Genomic DNA, 14,486 nt, shown 5'->3' with positions numbered 1-14,486 from the left:
ACAAAAAAAAACAAACCTCTCTTTGCAACACAGGGACAAAATGAAAAATACAGCAGCACATACAGGTGAGCATGGGGATTTTGGCAAGGTAGTAAACTTTTCTTTTTTTGTGAAATGTCTTTAACACTGGGATTGTTTTAATTTTACACTTTTTAAAAATAAAAGTATAATAGATGAATGCTGATGATTTCCAGTTTTAAATGTTTTTCCATTGGCAACAATAGAAAAACACATTTTTTCTTTTAACACTGTCTCTGGAAAAGTCTTAGTAAAATTGGGAAAACAAGACCATTAGAAAAAAAAAGTTTGTTGCTATTCCATGAAAGCCCATACTAAGGACATATTCGCATAAGGCATCGCCAGTGCGTTTTTATTGCCTCAGTCCAAGTGGTACAATTGGCATATTTTTTTTTTTTTTTTTAAATTTTATACCAGGTTTCTAGATAATCTTAATTCCTGGAACGTGTCGTTACTTTCTAGTCCCGGACAGCACCATGCTCACAAGCTAAACCGCAGCTAGACCGCAGTGGTCGATCGCCGGGGCAACAAGCCGTAAACAAAAACTGAAAAACTCGATGTGAGACCTTCCTTCTTAGACTGAAAACAGAGCAGCAGGAGCCCCCTGTCCCTCTCTCCCAGCAGGAAGTCCCAGTATTCCTGTTCTCCCGCCGTCATCCATACCGCCACTCAGCGCTTCGTTGTCTGGCTCTTACTCACTACGGAAACTCTTGTCAATACCTTTCGCTGCCAGCCTCTGACACCTGGGAAACAATTGACGTTAACCGTGAGAAACCGTAGTTTTCATTGCTTTGGAAGACGCCCAATCCTCTATCTGGAATGTGTTTTTTTTTTTTTTTTTTTTTTCCAGTGCCAGTGTTATATTATCTTAACGCAAAGTTACCTTTAGCTTCACGTAAAGATATGTAAGAATAATCTTCGGAAATAATACTTCTAGGGCTTGTCTAGTTTTGGACCCTGGTTTAGGACCCCCATCTTGTTTTTCTGTGAGGACTTGGCACTTCTATGCATTACATTGGACATCTCACTGTTGCAGTGTAATGCCTTATCCCCCCTGTGGTGGCGCTGCAGTGAAATTGAATGATTGCTGCCTGGTTTCCCCAGGGACTACCAGTAGTAAGACCAGCTGCAGGCGATGGTTTAGCCCCGAGGGATTGTGCACAGTGGGCATCCTCTGTAAGGCCTCCTCTAGACATCTATCTTTAATATCCGTGGCCTGTCTGTGTATTTCAAGGAGAGAAAACCTACTCGCTATAGCTTGAGTCTCTTCACATCTTCGAGTCACAAATTTGCCAGAAATCGAATGTATTTATTTTTACATATGAGAAAAAAACTGATGCTACAATGATGGTTAAAAGGGGCACCGAAAATGGAAGAAAATCCTAGCCAGCTGGAAAAAAAAATTGACTGTTTTTCAACATAGGAAAACCTCTTCCCCCAAAGAAAGAAGGGAGAAAAAATTAATAATAATCAAGAGCTTTAGATAAGATCTAACTGGGTTTTGTCCCTGGCATTCATACCTACCTGCATATGTTAAATTCTTAAAGAAGCGCACTCATCAAAATTTTCATCCTCTTAATATATTGCAGTCATCATATTATATAGCGCCGTGTACGTACAATTGCCCATTCTTCCTTTCTACCCAGCTAATTCTTCCTTCTCCAGTAGTTCTCTGACCTCATGTGATTATTAACTGACTAGCTGAATCCTTATAATCTCCATGTAGAAACAGGAGGTCAATTTTCCCTGCGTGAGTCATCACTGCAAAAGTCCCTGGCAGGGGGGAGGCGGAGCAGCTGGGTCAGGAGGTGAAGCTGGGAGTGGAAAGAGACTTCCTTTTTCTAAATAGAGCGAGAAAAGAGACGAATCATCTGGGTAGAAAGGCAAAACGAGCAATTGTAAGTACACAGTGCTATATAATATGATGGCAATATATTAAGAGAATAAAAGCTTTGATGGAGGAAGGCTTCTTTAAAGGGAACCTATTATTATCTTCATATTCATTCTGCCTGTGACTTGTCCTCCGATCACCGGCCGACTTCGCTGCTCTTCAGGTCTCTTCTTATTTATGTGCATAGGGAGACGCCTGTCAGTCAAAGGGATCAGGGCAGAGAGAAGCCACGGGGGGTCACAGGGGACGAGTCATCAGTTGTGATCCCCAGACGGCTTTTCAAAGTTTCTATGCAATGTCAGAGTGTTTCAGAGTAGATCATACCAGGCGGCAGTCGCACAGCCAGTGTCTGCTACGTGCTGCCCATGGGTCGAATGATGAATATAATGATATGTTCCCTTTTAAAGTCCGTTTAGCAGTGCTGTTGGCATTCTGTGCATGCAGCGGAGCCGAGGAGACACGACTCTTGTAGAGACACGTCTTCTCTGTGCAGGTTACTTAGGAACTAAAACTCTGAGTAAGAGCTGGTGTCATTCTTTGTAGGGAGGTGCCATCTGCCCCCAGTGTTCGTCCTGTCCTGGTGAATGTTCTGCCAACACAATGGGCACCTTCTAAACGATTCCAGCCCCTGTGGATGTTGCTCTAACCCCAGTGACTGGCTGATGACGTCGGCATGTATCCTAGCCATACTCTGCTGCTCGCACAGGAGCCTCCCTGCATGAGGCGTATGACACATTGGAGATTATTTCGGGGTGACCCGGTTCAAGTAACATCTCAAACCTGATGTGTCATCTGTTCGTCAGATCATTGAAATAGTATCGTTGTGCAAAGTGTGTATTTTCTAGCATTAGCCCAAGGTGAGTGGTTCTTAATAACACTTATTTTTCTTCTTCTTTTTATAAACTTCAGCAGTTGAACTCTTAAAGCAGTTGTCCTCGTACAGCACACGCTTTGTAACTCATTATTGTATTGGGTGAATGCACGTACGATGTTCGTACACTAATCAGCCATACCATTAAGGCTGTGTGCGCACGTTGCTGTTTTTTCGCGTTTTTTCCCGATAAAAAAAGCTATAAAACCGCATACAATAAGCAGCCCATCATTTAGAATGAATTCCGCATGTTTTGTGCACATGATGCGTTTTTTTCCGCAAAAAAAAAAAAAACGCATCGGAGTAAAAACCGCAGCATGTTCATTACTTTTGCGGTTTTTTTTTTTTTGTGGATTTCCCACTACAAAATGCATTGGGAAATGTCTGGAGTGATGTTATGGCAGCTAGATGGTATACCTTCCCACAGGTGAAGTATGTCCCCAGGGCTTCCCAGAGTGTAGATGGTGGTATGGTGAGAGGCACAGAGAAGAACGAGGACACAAGGTTGCAGTCTCTTTACCTTTACTGAAGACTTCAGCATCCACAGTCCAGAGCACCAGATCACAGGGCAGGCAGAGTTCGGCCGGTTTGGAGGCAAGTCCAGAGTCCCCTTGTCCAGCTGGAAAACAGTAGCCTTCCTTAGCACTGTAGTGGTGTAGTCCCTTACTGCCTATGGCTTCACATAAGAGTCTCACAGTTGAGATGTTTCGCTCTCTCTGTCCCCCATATAGGATAGGAAAAACCCGTATGACTGGTGGCTTGAGGCTGTTTATAGGGACTCTAGTACGCCCCGGCCTCTAAGGGTGCCACCGTGCCTCCTGGGTGTAGGGGCGGACAGGTAACCTGCAATTAGCTGTCCTGCAGCTCTCTGGAGCAAAGCATAAAGGTCCTAACTCCCTCGGTGTTTCGGCTACCGGGCTTCTGCGCCTCAGAAGGAGGCAGCCTGAGTAGGGCTGGTCCCCTTCTGGTATCCTCGCCTTTGCTACGACTTCCTTCACACGCTCGCTGCAATACAGTTCTGCCTTCTGAATGTCTCTTTCTGGGAGCTGTAGCTCTGAGGGCATGCACAGCTCCTTGGAGTACCCTCTGTCCACCTCAGACTTAGGTCTGGAACTTTCTAACTTTCCCTACAGACTAATGTATATATATTATACACAGTACATATCAAAAGTTTGGACACACCTTCTCATTTAAAGATTTTTCTGTATTTTCATGACTATGAAAATTGTACATTCACACTGAAGGCATCAAACTATGAATTAAAACATGTGGAATTATATACTTAACAAAAAAGTGTGAAACAACTGAAAATATGTCTTATATTCTAGGTTCTTCAAAGTAGCCACCTTTTGCTTTGATAACTGCATTGCACACTCTTGGCATTCTCTTGATGAGCTTCAAGAGGTAGTCACCGGGAATGGTCTTCCAACAATCTTGAAGGAGTTCCCAGAGATGCTTAGCACTTGTTGGCCCTTTTGCCTTTCACTCTGCGGTCCAGCTCACCCCAAACCATCTCGATTGGGTTCAGGTCTGGTGACTGTGGAGGCCAGGTCATCTGGCGTAGCACCCCATCACTCTCCTTCTTGGTCAAATAGCCCTTACACAGCCTGGGGGTGTGTTTGGGGTCATTGTCCTGTTGAAAAATAAGTGACGGTCCAACTAATTGCAAACCGGATGGAATAGCATGCCACTGCAAGATGCTGTTGTAGCCATGCTGGTTCAGTATGCCTTCAATTTTGAATAAATCTCCAACAGTGTCATCAACAAAGCACCCCCACACCATCACACCTCCTCCTCCATGCTGGTGGGAACCAGGCATGTAGAGTCCATCCGTTCACCTTTTCTGCATCACACAAAGACATACATGGTGGCTGGAACCAAAGATCTCAAACTTTGACTCATATGACCAAAGCACAGATTTCCATTGGTCTAATGTCCATTCCTTTATGTTCTTTAGCCCAAACAAGTCTCTTCTACTTGTTGTCTGTCCTTAGCAGTGGTTTCCTAGCAGCTATTTTACCATGAAGGCCTGCTGCACAAAGTCTCCTCTTAAACAGTTGTTGTAGAGATGTGTCTGCTGCTAGAACTCTGTGTGGCATTGACCTGGTCTCTAATCTGAGCTGCTGTTAACCTGCGATTTCTGAGGCTGGTGACTCGGATAAACTTATCCTCAGAAGCAGAGGTGACTCTTGGTCTTCCTTTCCTGGGGCGGTCCTCATGTGAGCCAGTTTCTTTGTAGCGCTTGATGGTTTTTGCCACTGCACTTGGGGACACTTTCTAAGTTTTCCCAATTTTTCGGACTGACTGACCTTCATTTCTTAAAGTAATGATGGCCACTCGTTTTTCTTTACTTAGCTGCTTTTTTCTTGCCATAATACAAATTCACATAGTCTATTCAGTAGGACTATCAGCTGTGTATCCACCAGACTTCTGCTCAACTCAACTGATGGTCCCAACGCCATTTATAAGGCAAGAAATCCCACTTATTAAACCTGACAGGGCACACCTATGAAGTGAAAACCATTCCCGGTGACTACCTCTTAAAGCTCATCAAGAGAATGCCAAGAGTGTGCAAAGCAGTCATCAAAGCAAAAGGTGGCTACTTTGAAGAACCTAGAATATAAGACTTAATTTCAGTTGTTTCACACTTTTTTTGTTAAGTATATAATTCCACATGTGTTAATTCATAGTTTTGATGCCTTCAATGTGAATGTACAATTTTCATAGTCATGAAAATACAGAAAAATCTTTAAATGAGGTGTCTCCAAACTTTTGGTCTGTACTGTACATGAGGCTAGGCCTTGTTCATAGTACATGCTCGTATCAGAATACATGACCGGACCGCTGGGTCTCCTGACCTTAGCTAACAGCTTCATAGGACATTTGTGGGACGCTTGGGTCAGGTCACGAGACTTGCGAATCCGGCCTTATAGAGAGAGGTCCTCTGTTCAGACCATCCCTCTATGGATGGAGAGCCGCTAACAAGCTGTGTGTTGGATTGCCACCGCTTGCCTGTATTCTCATTCACCTGAATGTAGGCCGTATAATGGTACCACGGTAAAGGAAATGTCCGGTTGGTTATGATATTAGTCATCACACATCAATATTTGCATTTTGTGTGACGTCCATTAATTGTGTCAGAATCGAGACCCCGATAGGCTGCGTTCACACGTTTCCTCTCATGATGAAAATGCAACACTTTCTGTAAGCTTGAAAAATCATGATATGATACAGATGCATCTTGTGAGCTTGACCTTAGCCGTAAGCACAGTAACTTCAAATGGAAGGTTTTCTGGATCCAGTTAATTTTCTCATGCCAGCACCTCCCGCACCACATAAATCCAGTCTCCTAATAGTCACGGTTATAATAGATCTTACTGTCGGAGGTGGCTGGCCGCCGTACTCCTGCTTATAATGGACGTTGATGCTGGAGGTGGCTGGCAGTCGTAGTCCTTCTTATAATGGACGTTGATGCTGGAGGTGCCTGGCAGCCGTATTCCCGGTCATAATGGACGTTGATGCTGGAGGTGCCCAGCAGCCGTAGTCCCGGTCATAATGGACGTTGATGCTGGAGGTGCCCGGCAGCCGTAGTCCCGCTTATAATGGACATTGATGCTGGAGGTGCCTGGCAGCCGCAGTCCCGGTTATAATGTACGTTGATGCTGGAGGTGGCTGGCCACCGTAGTCCTGCTTATAATGGACGTTGATGCTGGAGGTGGCTGGCCGCCGTAGTCCCGCTTATAATGGACGTTGATGCTGGAGGTGGCTGGCAGTCGTAGTCCTGCTTATAATGAACATTGTTGCTGGAGGTGGCTGGCAGTCGTAGTCCTTCTTATAATGGACGTTGATGCTGGAGGTGCCTGGCAGTCGTATTCCCGGTCATAATGGACGTTGATGCTGGAGGTGCCCGGCAGTCGTAGTCCTGCTTATAATGGACGTTGATTCTGGAGGTGGCTGGCAGCCGCAGTCCCGGTTATAATGGACGTTGATGCTGGAGGTGGCTGGCCGCCGTAGTCCTGCTTATAATGGACGTTGATTCTGGAGGTGGCTGGCAGCCGTAGCCCTGCTTATAATGGACGTTGATTCTGGAGGTGGCTGGCAGCCGCAGTCCCGGTTATAATGGACGTTGATGCTGGAGGTGGCTGGCAGCCGTAGTCCCGGTTATAGTAGACGTTGCTGCCAGAATTAGCTGACCGCCATAGTCCCTCTTAAAAATGTATGCTGCTGCCAGAGGTGGCAGGCAGCCGTAGTCCCGGTTATGATGGACGTTGCTGCCAGAGGTGGCTGGCAGCCGAGAGATTACACGTGCAGCAGTGCTGAAATCTCCAGCCGTAGCAGGGTCGCGTTAAACCTCTTGTAGTACCAGCTGGTAGATATTATGTCACCGAGCCTGGTGAGGCTTTTATCAATGACCGCTCCTGTCTCGAGTGTCCGATCACTGCGCCGATTGGATAATTTCTCTTCCTGACTCTAGTAAATTCTGTATGTGCTGTGCATAATCTAAACCTAATCTGAATCTCATTTACTAAATCCTACATCACACCGACTCGCCGCCACCATATGGTTCCTGCTCGTGTGCTGTAGCTCATTACGTTCTCTTGCTGAGTATAGAGATGGTTGTGAATGACATAACATCAAAAAATACGTATGTTTTGTAACTGGCATTAATCACTTGGATATTTCTTGGTCACTGTAACCGATGTTCCTAGTATTGTGCTTCAGCGTGTGCCCCATACTATGGGCTAGCTACGGGACCTAACGATCAGTTTGACCGACCGGCACCAATAATTATTTGCACGGTCAGGCCAGGACACAGTGTGATTGGCTGCAGCACAAATACTCCGCGTCTGAGACCTCAAATACATCACGTCCTTCATGCACATTCAGCATTTATGCCAGGAGATTTTCCCACATGTAGTGATAAATTGTACTTTATTTGATCAATGCTTGAGGAGCACAGACATGGATGAAAATGAGCAAAAGCTGTTTCACATGTTCCCACTCTTCTTCTGTCGCTCCTTTTCCTCCGTGTCTGTGCTCCTCATGCATTGACTGAATAAAGTGCTGTTTTAGTATACCAGTGGTGAGTGCCGCTATCTTCAGTTTTCTGAACACTGATTCACATGAACTTTTTAGAACCAAGCACCAGGGCTGTGGGGTCAGTAGGCCAAACCTTGGACGCCTCAAATTTCACTGACTCCATGACTCCGACTCCACAGCACTGGTCACTACTGAACATGTACATAAAGTGCAGCACAGATTCATCTCAACTACGACTCCACAGCACTGGTCACTACTGAGCATGTACATAAAGTGCAGCACAGATTCATCTCAACTACGACTCCACAGCACTGGTCACTACTGAGCATGTACGTAAAGTGCAGCACAGATTCATCTCAACCCCGACCTCCCAGCCCTGGTCACTACTGAGCATGTACGTAAAGTGCAGCACAGATTCATCTAAACTACGACTCCACAGCACTGGTCACTACTGAGCATGTACATAAAGTGCAGCACAGATTCATCTCAACTACGACTCCTCAGCAATGATCACTACTGAACATGTACATAAAGTGCAGCACAGATTCATCTCAACTACGACTCCTCAGCAATGATCACTACTGAACATGTACATAAAGTGCAGCGCAGATTCATGTCAACTAAAAGCCCAGATCCTTAGATCAGGAGCAGAACAGACATTTATAGGACATTTCATAACTTTCCCAAAATATTATGAAAACATTTACAGCACGTCCTGCACTGATCTACTGTACTCCATTATATCATTATATATTGTTGGAGTCAGTCCATTTTATTTGACCCCACTCCACCAATATGGACACCGACTCCACGGTCTAAAATTGTACATGCAACAGTCTCGTCCGTTTTATAGGCCACACTTGTGCATGTAATAGTAGGTAGCTTGCGCAAATGTCTCCAACGTGCACAACCACCCATAACTGCACTCTGGGCCAGCCGCGTAGAAAATTTTCAGCGGTGACTGGCCCAGTTTTAACAATGGCCGTCTGAACCTGGCTGTACTTCTGTGTCCGCTTTGTAAGCCGTATCTATTAAAACACATGCCAGTACATTGATGGAGGATGCCACTGTATGTCGTGTCTCACAGGTATCCATCACCGATGGATTGTTTTACCATTTGTCTAATGAATACGTAATGAGAAGCTGATGAACAGTGCCTGACGAATACTGGTCAGGAGGATTTGTGGATAATCTGCTCCTGGTATACCAATATAATAGATCCAAATCCAGACAGGAGGTATCAGTGGCTTTTCTTGATTCAGTCAACGCGTTACATGAAATGTATTGTCTGTGTACACTGTAGACTCTATAGTATTCCTACAGAAAAAGTATGTAGCGGACCACCACGCATGGTGCAGGATAATGCACCTTATATCCAGCTGGTGGAGCACAGCCAAAATGCAAAAACAATAAAAAAGAAATTTTCTGCCACATCCATCCAATAAAAAACATTTTCTTCATTTAGATTTCCATTAAAACAAATGGATCCCTGTGACAAATGTAACACTGCCGCGTTTCTGGAGCGACTACCATCCTTAATCATAGGAGCCCAGTTACGCATGGCAGCCAACCAGACCTTCGGTCAACAGGCTTTGGAAAAGTGGAACCTGAAAGCTGAGGTCTAGGGCAATGGGGCCATTCTTCCTCTGCTGCAGTTTTGATACACAAAGCTCCAATATTATATGTATTGATGGGGGTCCGAACACTTACCATGCAGATGACCACCCGCTTGGCTCCGCTGAGCTGCAGATTGTAAGCTTGCGAGCAGGGCCCTCACTCCTCTTGGTATCTGTTGATTTATGTGATTATTGTTATACTGTAATGTTTTTTACATTTTAGAGGGGACTTGCACAGACCATAAAGCGCTGCAGAATATGTAGACACTTTAGAAATAACAATAATAATATTATTAATTTTATCAGTGGAGGTAGGGAATTAACCGCTGCCAGACTGCTCTTGGCAGAAGCTTATCTCCCCCTGGAATAAAGGATCGGACATCCTGATATTAAACATGCCTGGTCCCTTTTTTCCGCTGATACCTGCCATACCGCACAGTCAGTGGACCCCATATACTCACATTAGAGGGTGGGAAAGTACAGGTTTATCTATACGGTTGGAGCACAATCCCATCCGCATCTTCAGCTGTCAGGAGGACCCGGTGCTTTTCCTCCACCTCCTCCTTATTCCCTGCAGTTTAGAAGAACGGGGTCACCTTGCTCCGCACAGCGTGTCCTTGTCTGACGCCTTTACGTCATATTTATACATTGGCGTTCCTATATGCTAGATTTCCTATACCCTTATTCTTTCCTATATCCTCAGACTTGTCCTGGTTAAAGGGAACCTGTCTGTTAGGTTTTCTCCACTCATCCACCATGTTACTCAGCTCTGTAATATCTTGACCATCATGAAATTAGATAAATTGACTGACTCGACACTGAAAAATATAATAAACTATTACATCACGCTCATGAATGTATATCATTTACCTCCAACTATTCATCTGGGATGTCCATCCCTGTGACGAGTCATTCATTCCTGGCTGTAATTATGCAGATTGTGATCTAAACCAAATCCATCTTTTTTTTTTTTTTTAAAAATTACAAAAAGTCACATGTTTTTATTTAGTGTCATAAAATCTGCTAAAAAAAAAATGTCAGACCTACATAAAATCATTCCGGAGGGAGAATAAAAAATATTTGCTCGAAAATATTACCAAAATGTTTAAGATTTGCAATCGAAACGGCCGCACACATTCGGAAACCCCAAACTTGGTCCTCAGTGAAGAACAATGAATTATTATTTATTATTATAGCGCCATATATTCCATGGCGTTTTACATGTGAGGAGGGGTATACTTAATAAAAACAAGTACAATAATCTTTAACAATACAGGTCACAACTGGTACAGGAGGAGAGAGGACCCTGCCCGCGAGGGCTCACAATCTACAAGGGATGGGTGAGGATACAGTAGGTGAGGATAGAGCTGGTCGTGCAGTGGTTTGGTCGATCGGTGGTTACTGCAGGTTATAGGCTTGTCGGAAGAGGTGGGTCTTCAGGTTCTTTTTGAAGGTTTCGATGGTAGGTGAGAGTCTATGTTGTGGTAGAGAGTTCCAGAGTAGGGGTGATGCGCAAGAGAAATCTTGTATACGATTGTGGAAAGAGGAGATAAGAGAGGAGTAGAGAAGGAGATCTTGTGAGGATCGGAGGTTGCGTGCAGGTAAGTACCGGGAGACGAGGTCACAGATGTATGGAGGAGACAGGTTGTGGATGGCTTTGTATGTCATTGTTAGGCTTTTGTACTGGAGAGTCTGGGTAATGGGGAGCCAGTGAAGGGATTGACAGAGGGAGGGGGGTGGTGGATTAGTCGGGCAGCTGAGTTTAGAATAGATTGGAGGGGTGCGAGAGTTTTCGAGGGGAGGCCACAGCAGGAGGTTACAGTAGTCGAGGCGGGAGATGATGAGGGCATGGACTAGGGTTTTTGCAGATTCTTGGTTTAGGAATGTACGGATTCGTGAAATATTTTTGAGTTGAAGGCGGCAGGAAGTGGAAAGGGCTTGGATATGTGGTTTGAAGGAGAGATCAGTGTCAAGGATTACCCCGAGACAGCGAGCTTGTGAGAGTGGGGAGTGTGAGCAGCCGTTTACTATAATGGATAGGTTCGTTGGGGGAGTAGTGTCGCTTGCTCTTGGCGGTTAATAGGTCATTGGTGACCTTAGTTAGGGCAGTTTCAGTGGAGTGGTGTGACCGGAAGCCTGATTGTAAGCGGTCGAAAAGGGAGCAGGAAGATAGATGGGAGGACAGTTCAAGATGGACGTGTTGTTCCAGTAGTTTTGAGGCATAGGGGAGAAGTGATATAGGGCGATAGCTAGATACAGAGGATGGGTCAAGAGAGGGCTTTTTGAGGATAGGTGTGATGGAGGCATGTTTAAAGCTTGAGGGGAAAACACCAGTTGTTAGTGATAGGTTGAAGAGATGGGTTAGAGTTGGGATGAAGACTGTGGTGAGGTTTGGGATGACGTAGGATGGGATCGGGTCAAGTGCACAGGTGGTGAGATGTGATCTTGAGAGTAGAGTGGAGAGTCGATCTTCTGTAATGGTGGAGAAGTTGGTTTTGGAGGTGGAGGGCTGGGTAGTTGGGAGGAAGGGCTCTAGGGGTTGTCGACTAAAACGGTCTCTGATGTTCTCAATCTTCTGAATAAACAAAAATCCCAGGAGAACACATAAAATGGACAGAAACTAAAAGAATGAGATTCAAATTAAAAACACAAAAAACTAAACAAGTAAAAAATGAATAGTAAAGCTGTTTAATTTTATTAGCTTTTTTTTGTTTTTTATTTTAATTATTTTTCTATACTTGGATCCTCGCTTCTTAAAAGCTTGTTGTTCTTGTTTTTTTCCCTCTAGTTTTTCTTCCATCCTGCTGGGAACCACAAAGTGAGGAGGGATGCCCACTGAAAGTGGAAGCTGGGCAGCTGCGCGGCAAACTAAGCAGAAGCGCAAGTCCAACAGTCTGACATTGAAGCGGACAAATAGCTCGGAGCAGGAGCGGCCCAGTCTGCATCGGGACATGCTGGAGGGACAGGTGAGCGCCTCGTACCAGCGCCAGAGGGGGGAAATAGACCATCGTTGCATTGATTTCCTCACAGGCTCAGAATTGTGTTTTGGAGATGGTGAAGATTACATGAATTTTGTGAATGACGGGTTTTGGTAATTGTTGGATGTCGACTCCCCCCCCCCCCCCCCCCCCCCCCCATTTATTGGGGATTTCGCTATTTTGCTTTTTAAGACTGTTGCCCGCTCTAGTAGGATCTTAGCAGTCCAAGTTACAGGGGTAATCTTCCATTTTTGTGCTGTGATGGGCCTAGTTGGTCCCACCGATCAAGGGATAATTCATGTGACCACTGGGACGGTTCTGCAGCCTCTGTTTTATATACTGTGCTGTTTGAGCACGAAGTGAAAAGATAGGGGTGGATGTCACATCCAGCCTTAAGTCAAAATCTTCCCATTTTATTAGAAATCCATTACATTAAAATCTGTGAAGTGGTGAAGGCCATATCACCCTGACGCGCGTCTGGGGCACAATGCTTCCTTAGTCATAGAGCTACTTGAGCGCTGTGTATAGAAATCTGAGCAGGTAGAAGCAGCCTCTACCACTTGTTTCCTGGAATCTCAATTGTCTGACTCCTGCTGTGCGATTGATGGTTGAGCTGTTAAGCTCCGCTATTGATGGCTGCTGGCAAACAGATTTTTTTTTTTAAATTTTTTTTTCAGTTGCAGTTCTCCATAGAACTTTAAGCACCAACTGTCTAATTAATGGGAACTTCGCTTATGCACCGTGTACACCGAAAGCTGTCAATTAGCCGTGTGAGCAGATTTATACAGAGCCAGTAATTAAGAATAGCAGATCTGCGGTACATACCCGTATTTTTCGGACTATAAGACGCACCGGACCATAAGATGCACCCCAAATTTGGGGTGAAAATTGCAGAAAAAAAGATTTTTTTATAATATGGGGGTCCGTCTTATTGCCCGAATTTATAGTATCTTACCTGAGGGCTGGCGGTGGCAGATCAGGGTCACAGGAGGCATGGTGTCAGCAGAGGTGGGGTGTTGCGGTACGGCGTGCACCTGAGCAGGGTCCCTTCCTGCTTAGGTGGGCGACACCACGGCCTGGTGTCCATGGGTGGGTTGCAGCAGTGGTGTAGCGATGGCAGAGGTGCGGGGATAATGAACGGTATGACGTGAGCAGGCTCCCTTCCACAGGTGAGGTGATGCAGCAGCCCGGTAAGCAGCAGAGCCGGGTTAATTACTAGTTTATCGGTGGCGGCGGCCATCTTCCTGAGGCCGCGCGTGCGTAGATGGAGTGCTCTGCTTCCCGGGGCTTCAGGAAAATGGCCGCGGGAGGCCGCGCATGCGCGGATGGAGATCGCGGCTGCCATTTTCCTGAAGCCGAGATCTAAATCTGCGAATTCGGCTTCAGGAAAATGGCCGCCGCGATCTCCATCTGCTCACGCGCGGCCTCCCGTGGCCATTTTCCTGGAGCCCAGGGAAGCAGAGCACTCCATCTGCGCACGCGCGGCCTCAGGAAGATGGCCGCCGCCACCGATAAACTGGTAATTAACCCAGCTCTGCTGCTTACCGGGTTGCTGCATCACCTCACCTGTGGAAGGGACCCCGCTCACGCCATACCGCCTCCTCATCCCCGCACCTCTGTTGCCGCCGCACCACTGCTGGTAAGCCTGCATTATGACTATAAGATGCACCCCCCATTTCCCCCCCTTTTTTGGGGGGGAAAAAGTGCGTCTTATAGTCGGGAAAATACGGTAAGTGATTTTTTTTTTTTTTTTTTTTAAATCAAAACCACAGCAAGTAGCCCAACAAGTAATCGCTGGAATCAGGATCTCTGTCAATATTTTATGCTATTCTCAGATTAAGAAGCGTATACCTTTCATTCCAGGGCTCAGGTTTGTCTCTTAAGTGAAATGTGCTTGTGTCCTTGCTGTAACATCTAATATTTTCTTCATGCAATCTGTTAAAATGCCATGTGTTTCAAGAGCGGACACTGACATGATAGTTCTCCTGTGTATGACGTGTGTCTGGGACCCCTCTCCTTATATATACATCCATCATGCCCCGCCTATAAATACTTTGGCACATTAAAGAGAA

General features: G+C 45.5%; 1 protein-coding gene across 2 annotated transcripts in view; it reads left to right on the top strand.

Annotated features, from left to right (window-relative positions):
- The window catches only part of WDR37 (WD repeat domain 37), a 158,466-nt gene that overhangs the window by 43,939 nt on the left and 100,041 nt on the right, over positions 1–14,486 (top strand). For both annotated transcript variants that reach the window (XM_069729700.1, XM_069729699.1), the window contains exon 3: positions 12,225–12,402. In XM_069729700.1, the coding sequence (XP_069585801.1) occupies positions 12,265–12,402 (138 nt within the window). In that variant the 5' untranslated portion in view covers positions 12,225–12,264. The remainder of the gene's footprint in view (positions 1–12,224; positions 12,403–14,486) is intronic.

This window comes from Ranitomeya imitator, chromosome 6 (assembly GCF_032444005.1).
Source record: "Ranitomeya imitator isolate aRanImi1 chromosome 6, aRanImi1.pri, whole genome shotgun sequence".
Classification (NCBI taxonomy): domain Eukaryota; kingdom Metazoa; phylum Chordata; class Amphibia; order Anura; family Dendrobatidae; genus Ranitomeya; species Ranitomeya imitator.
Note: the sequence above shows the minus strand (reverse complement) of the source record. Positions and strands in the feature narration are given on the sequence as shown.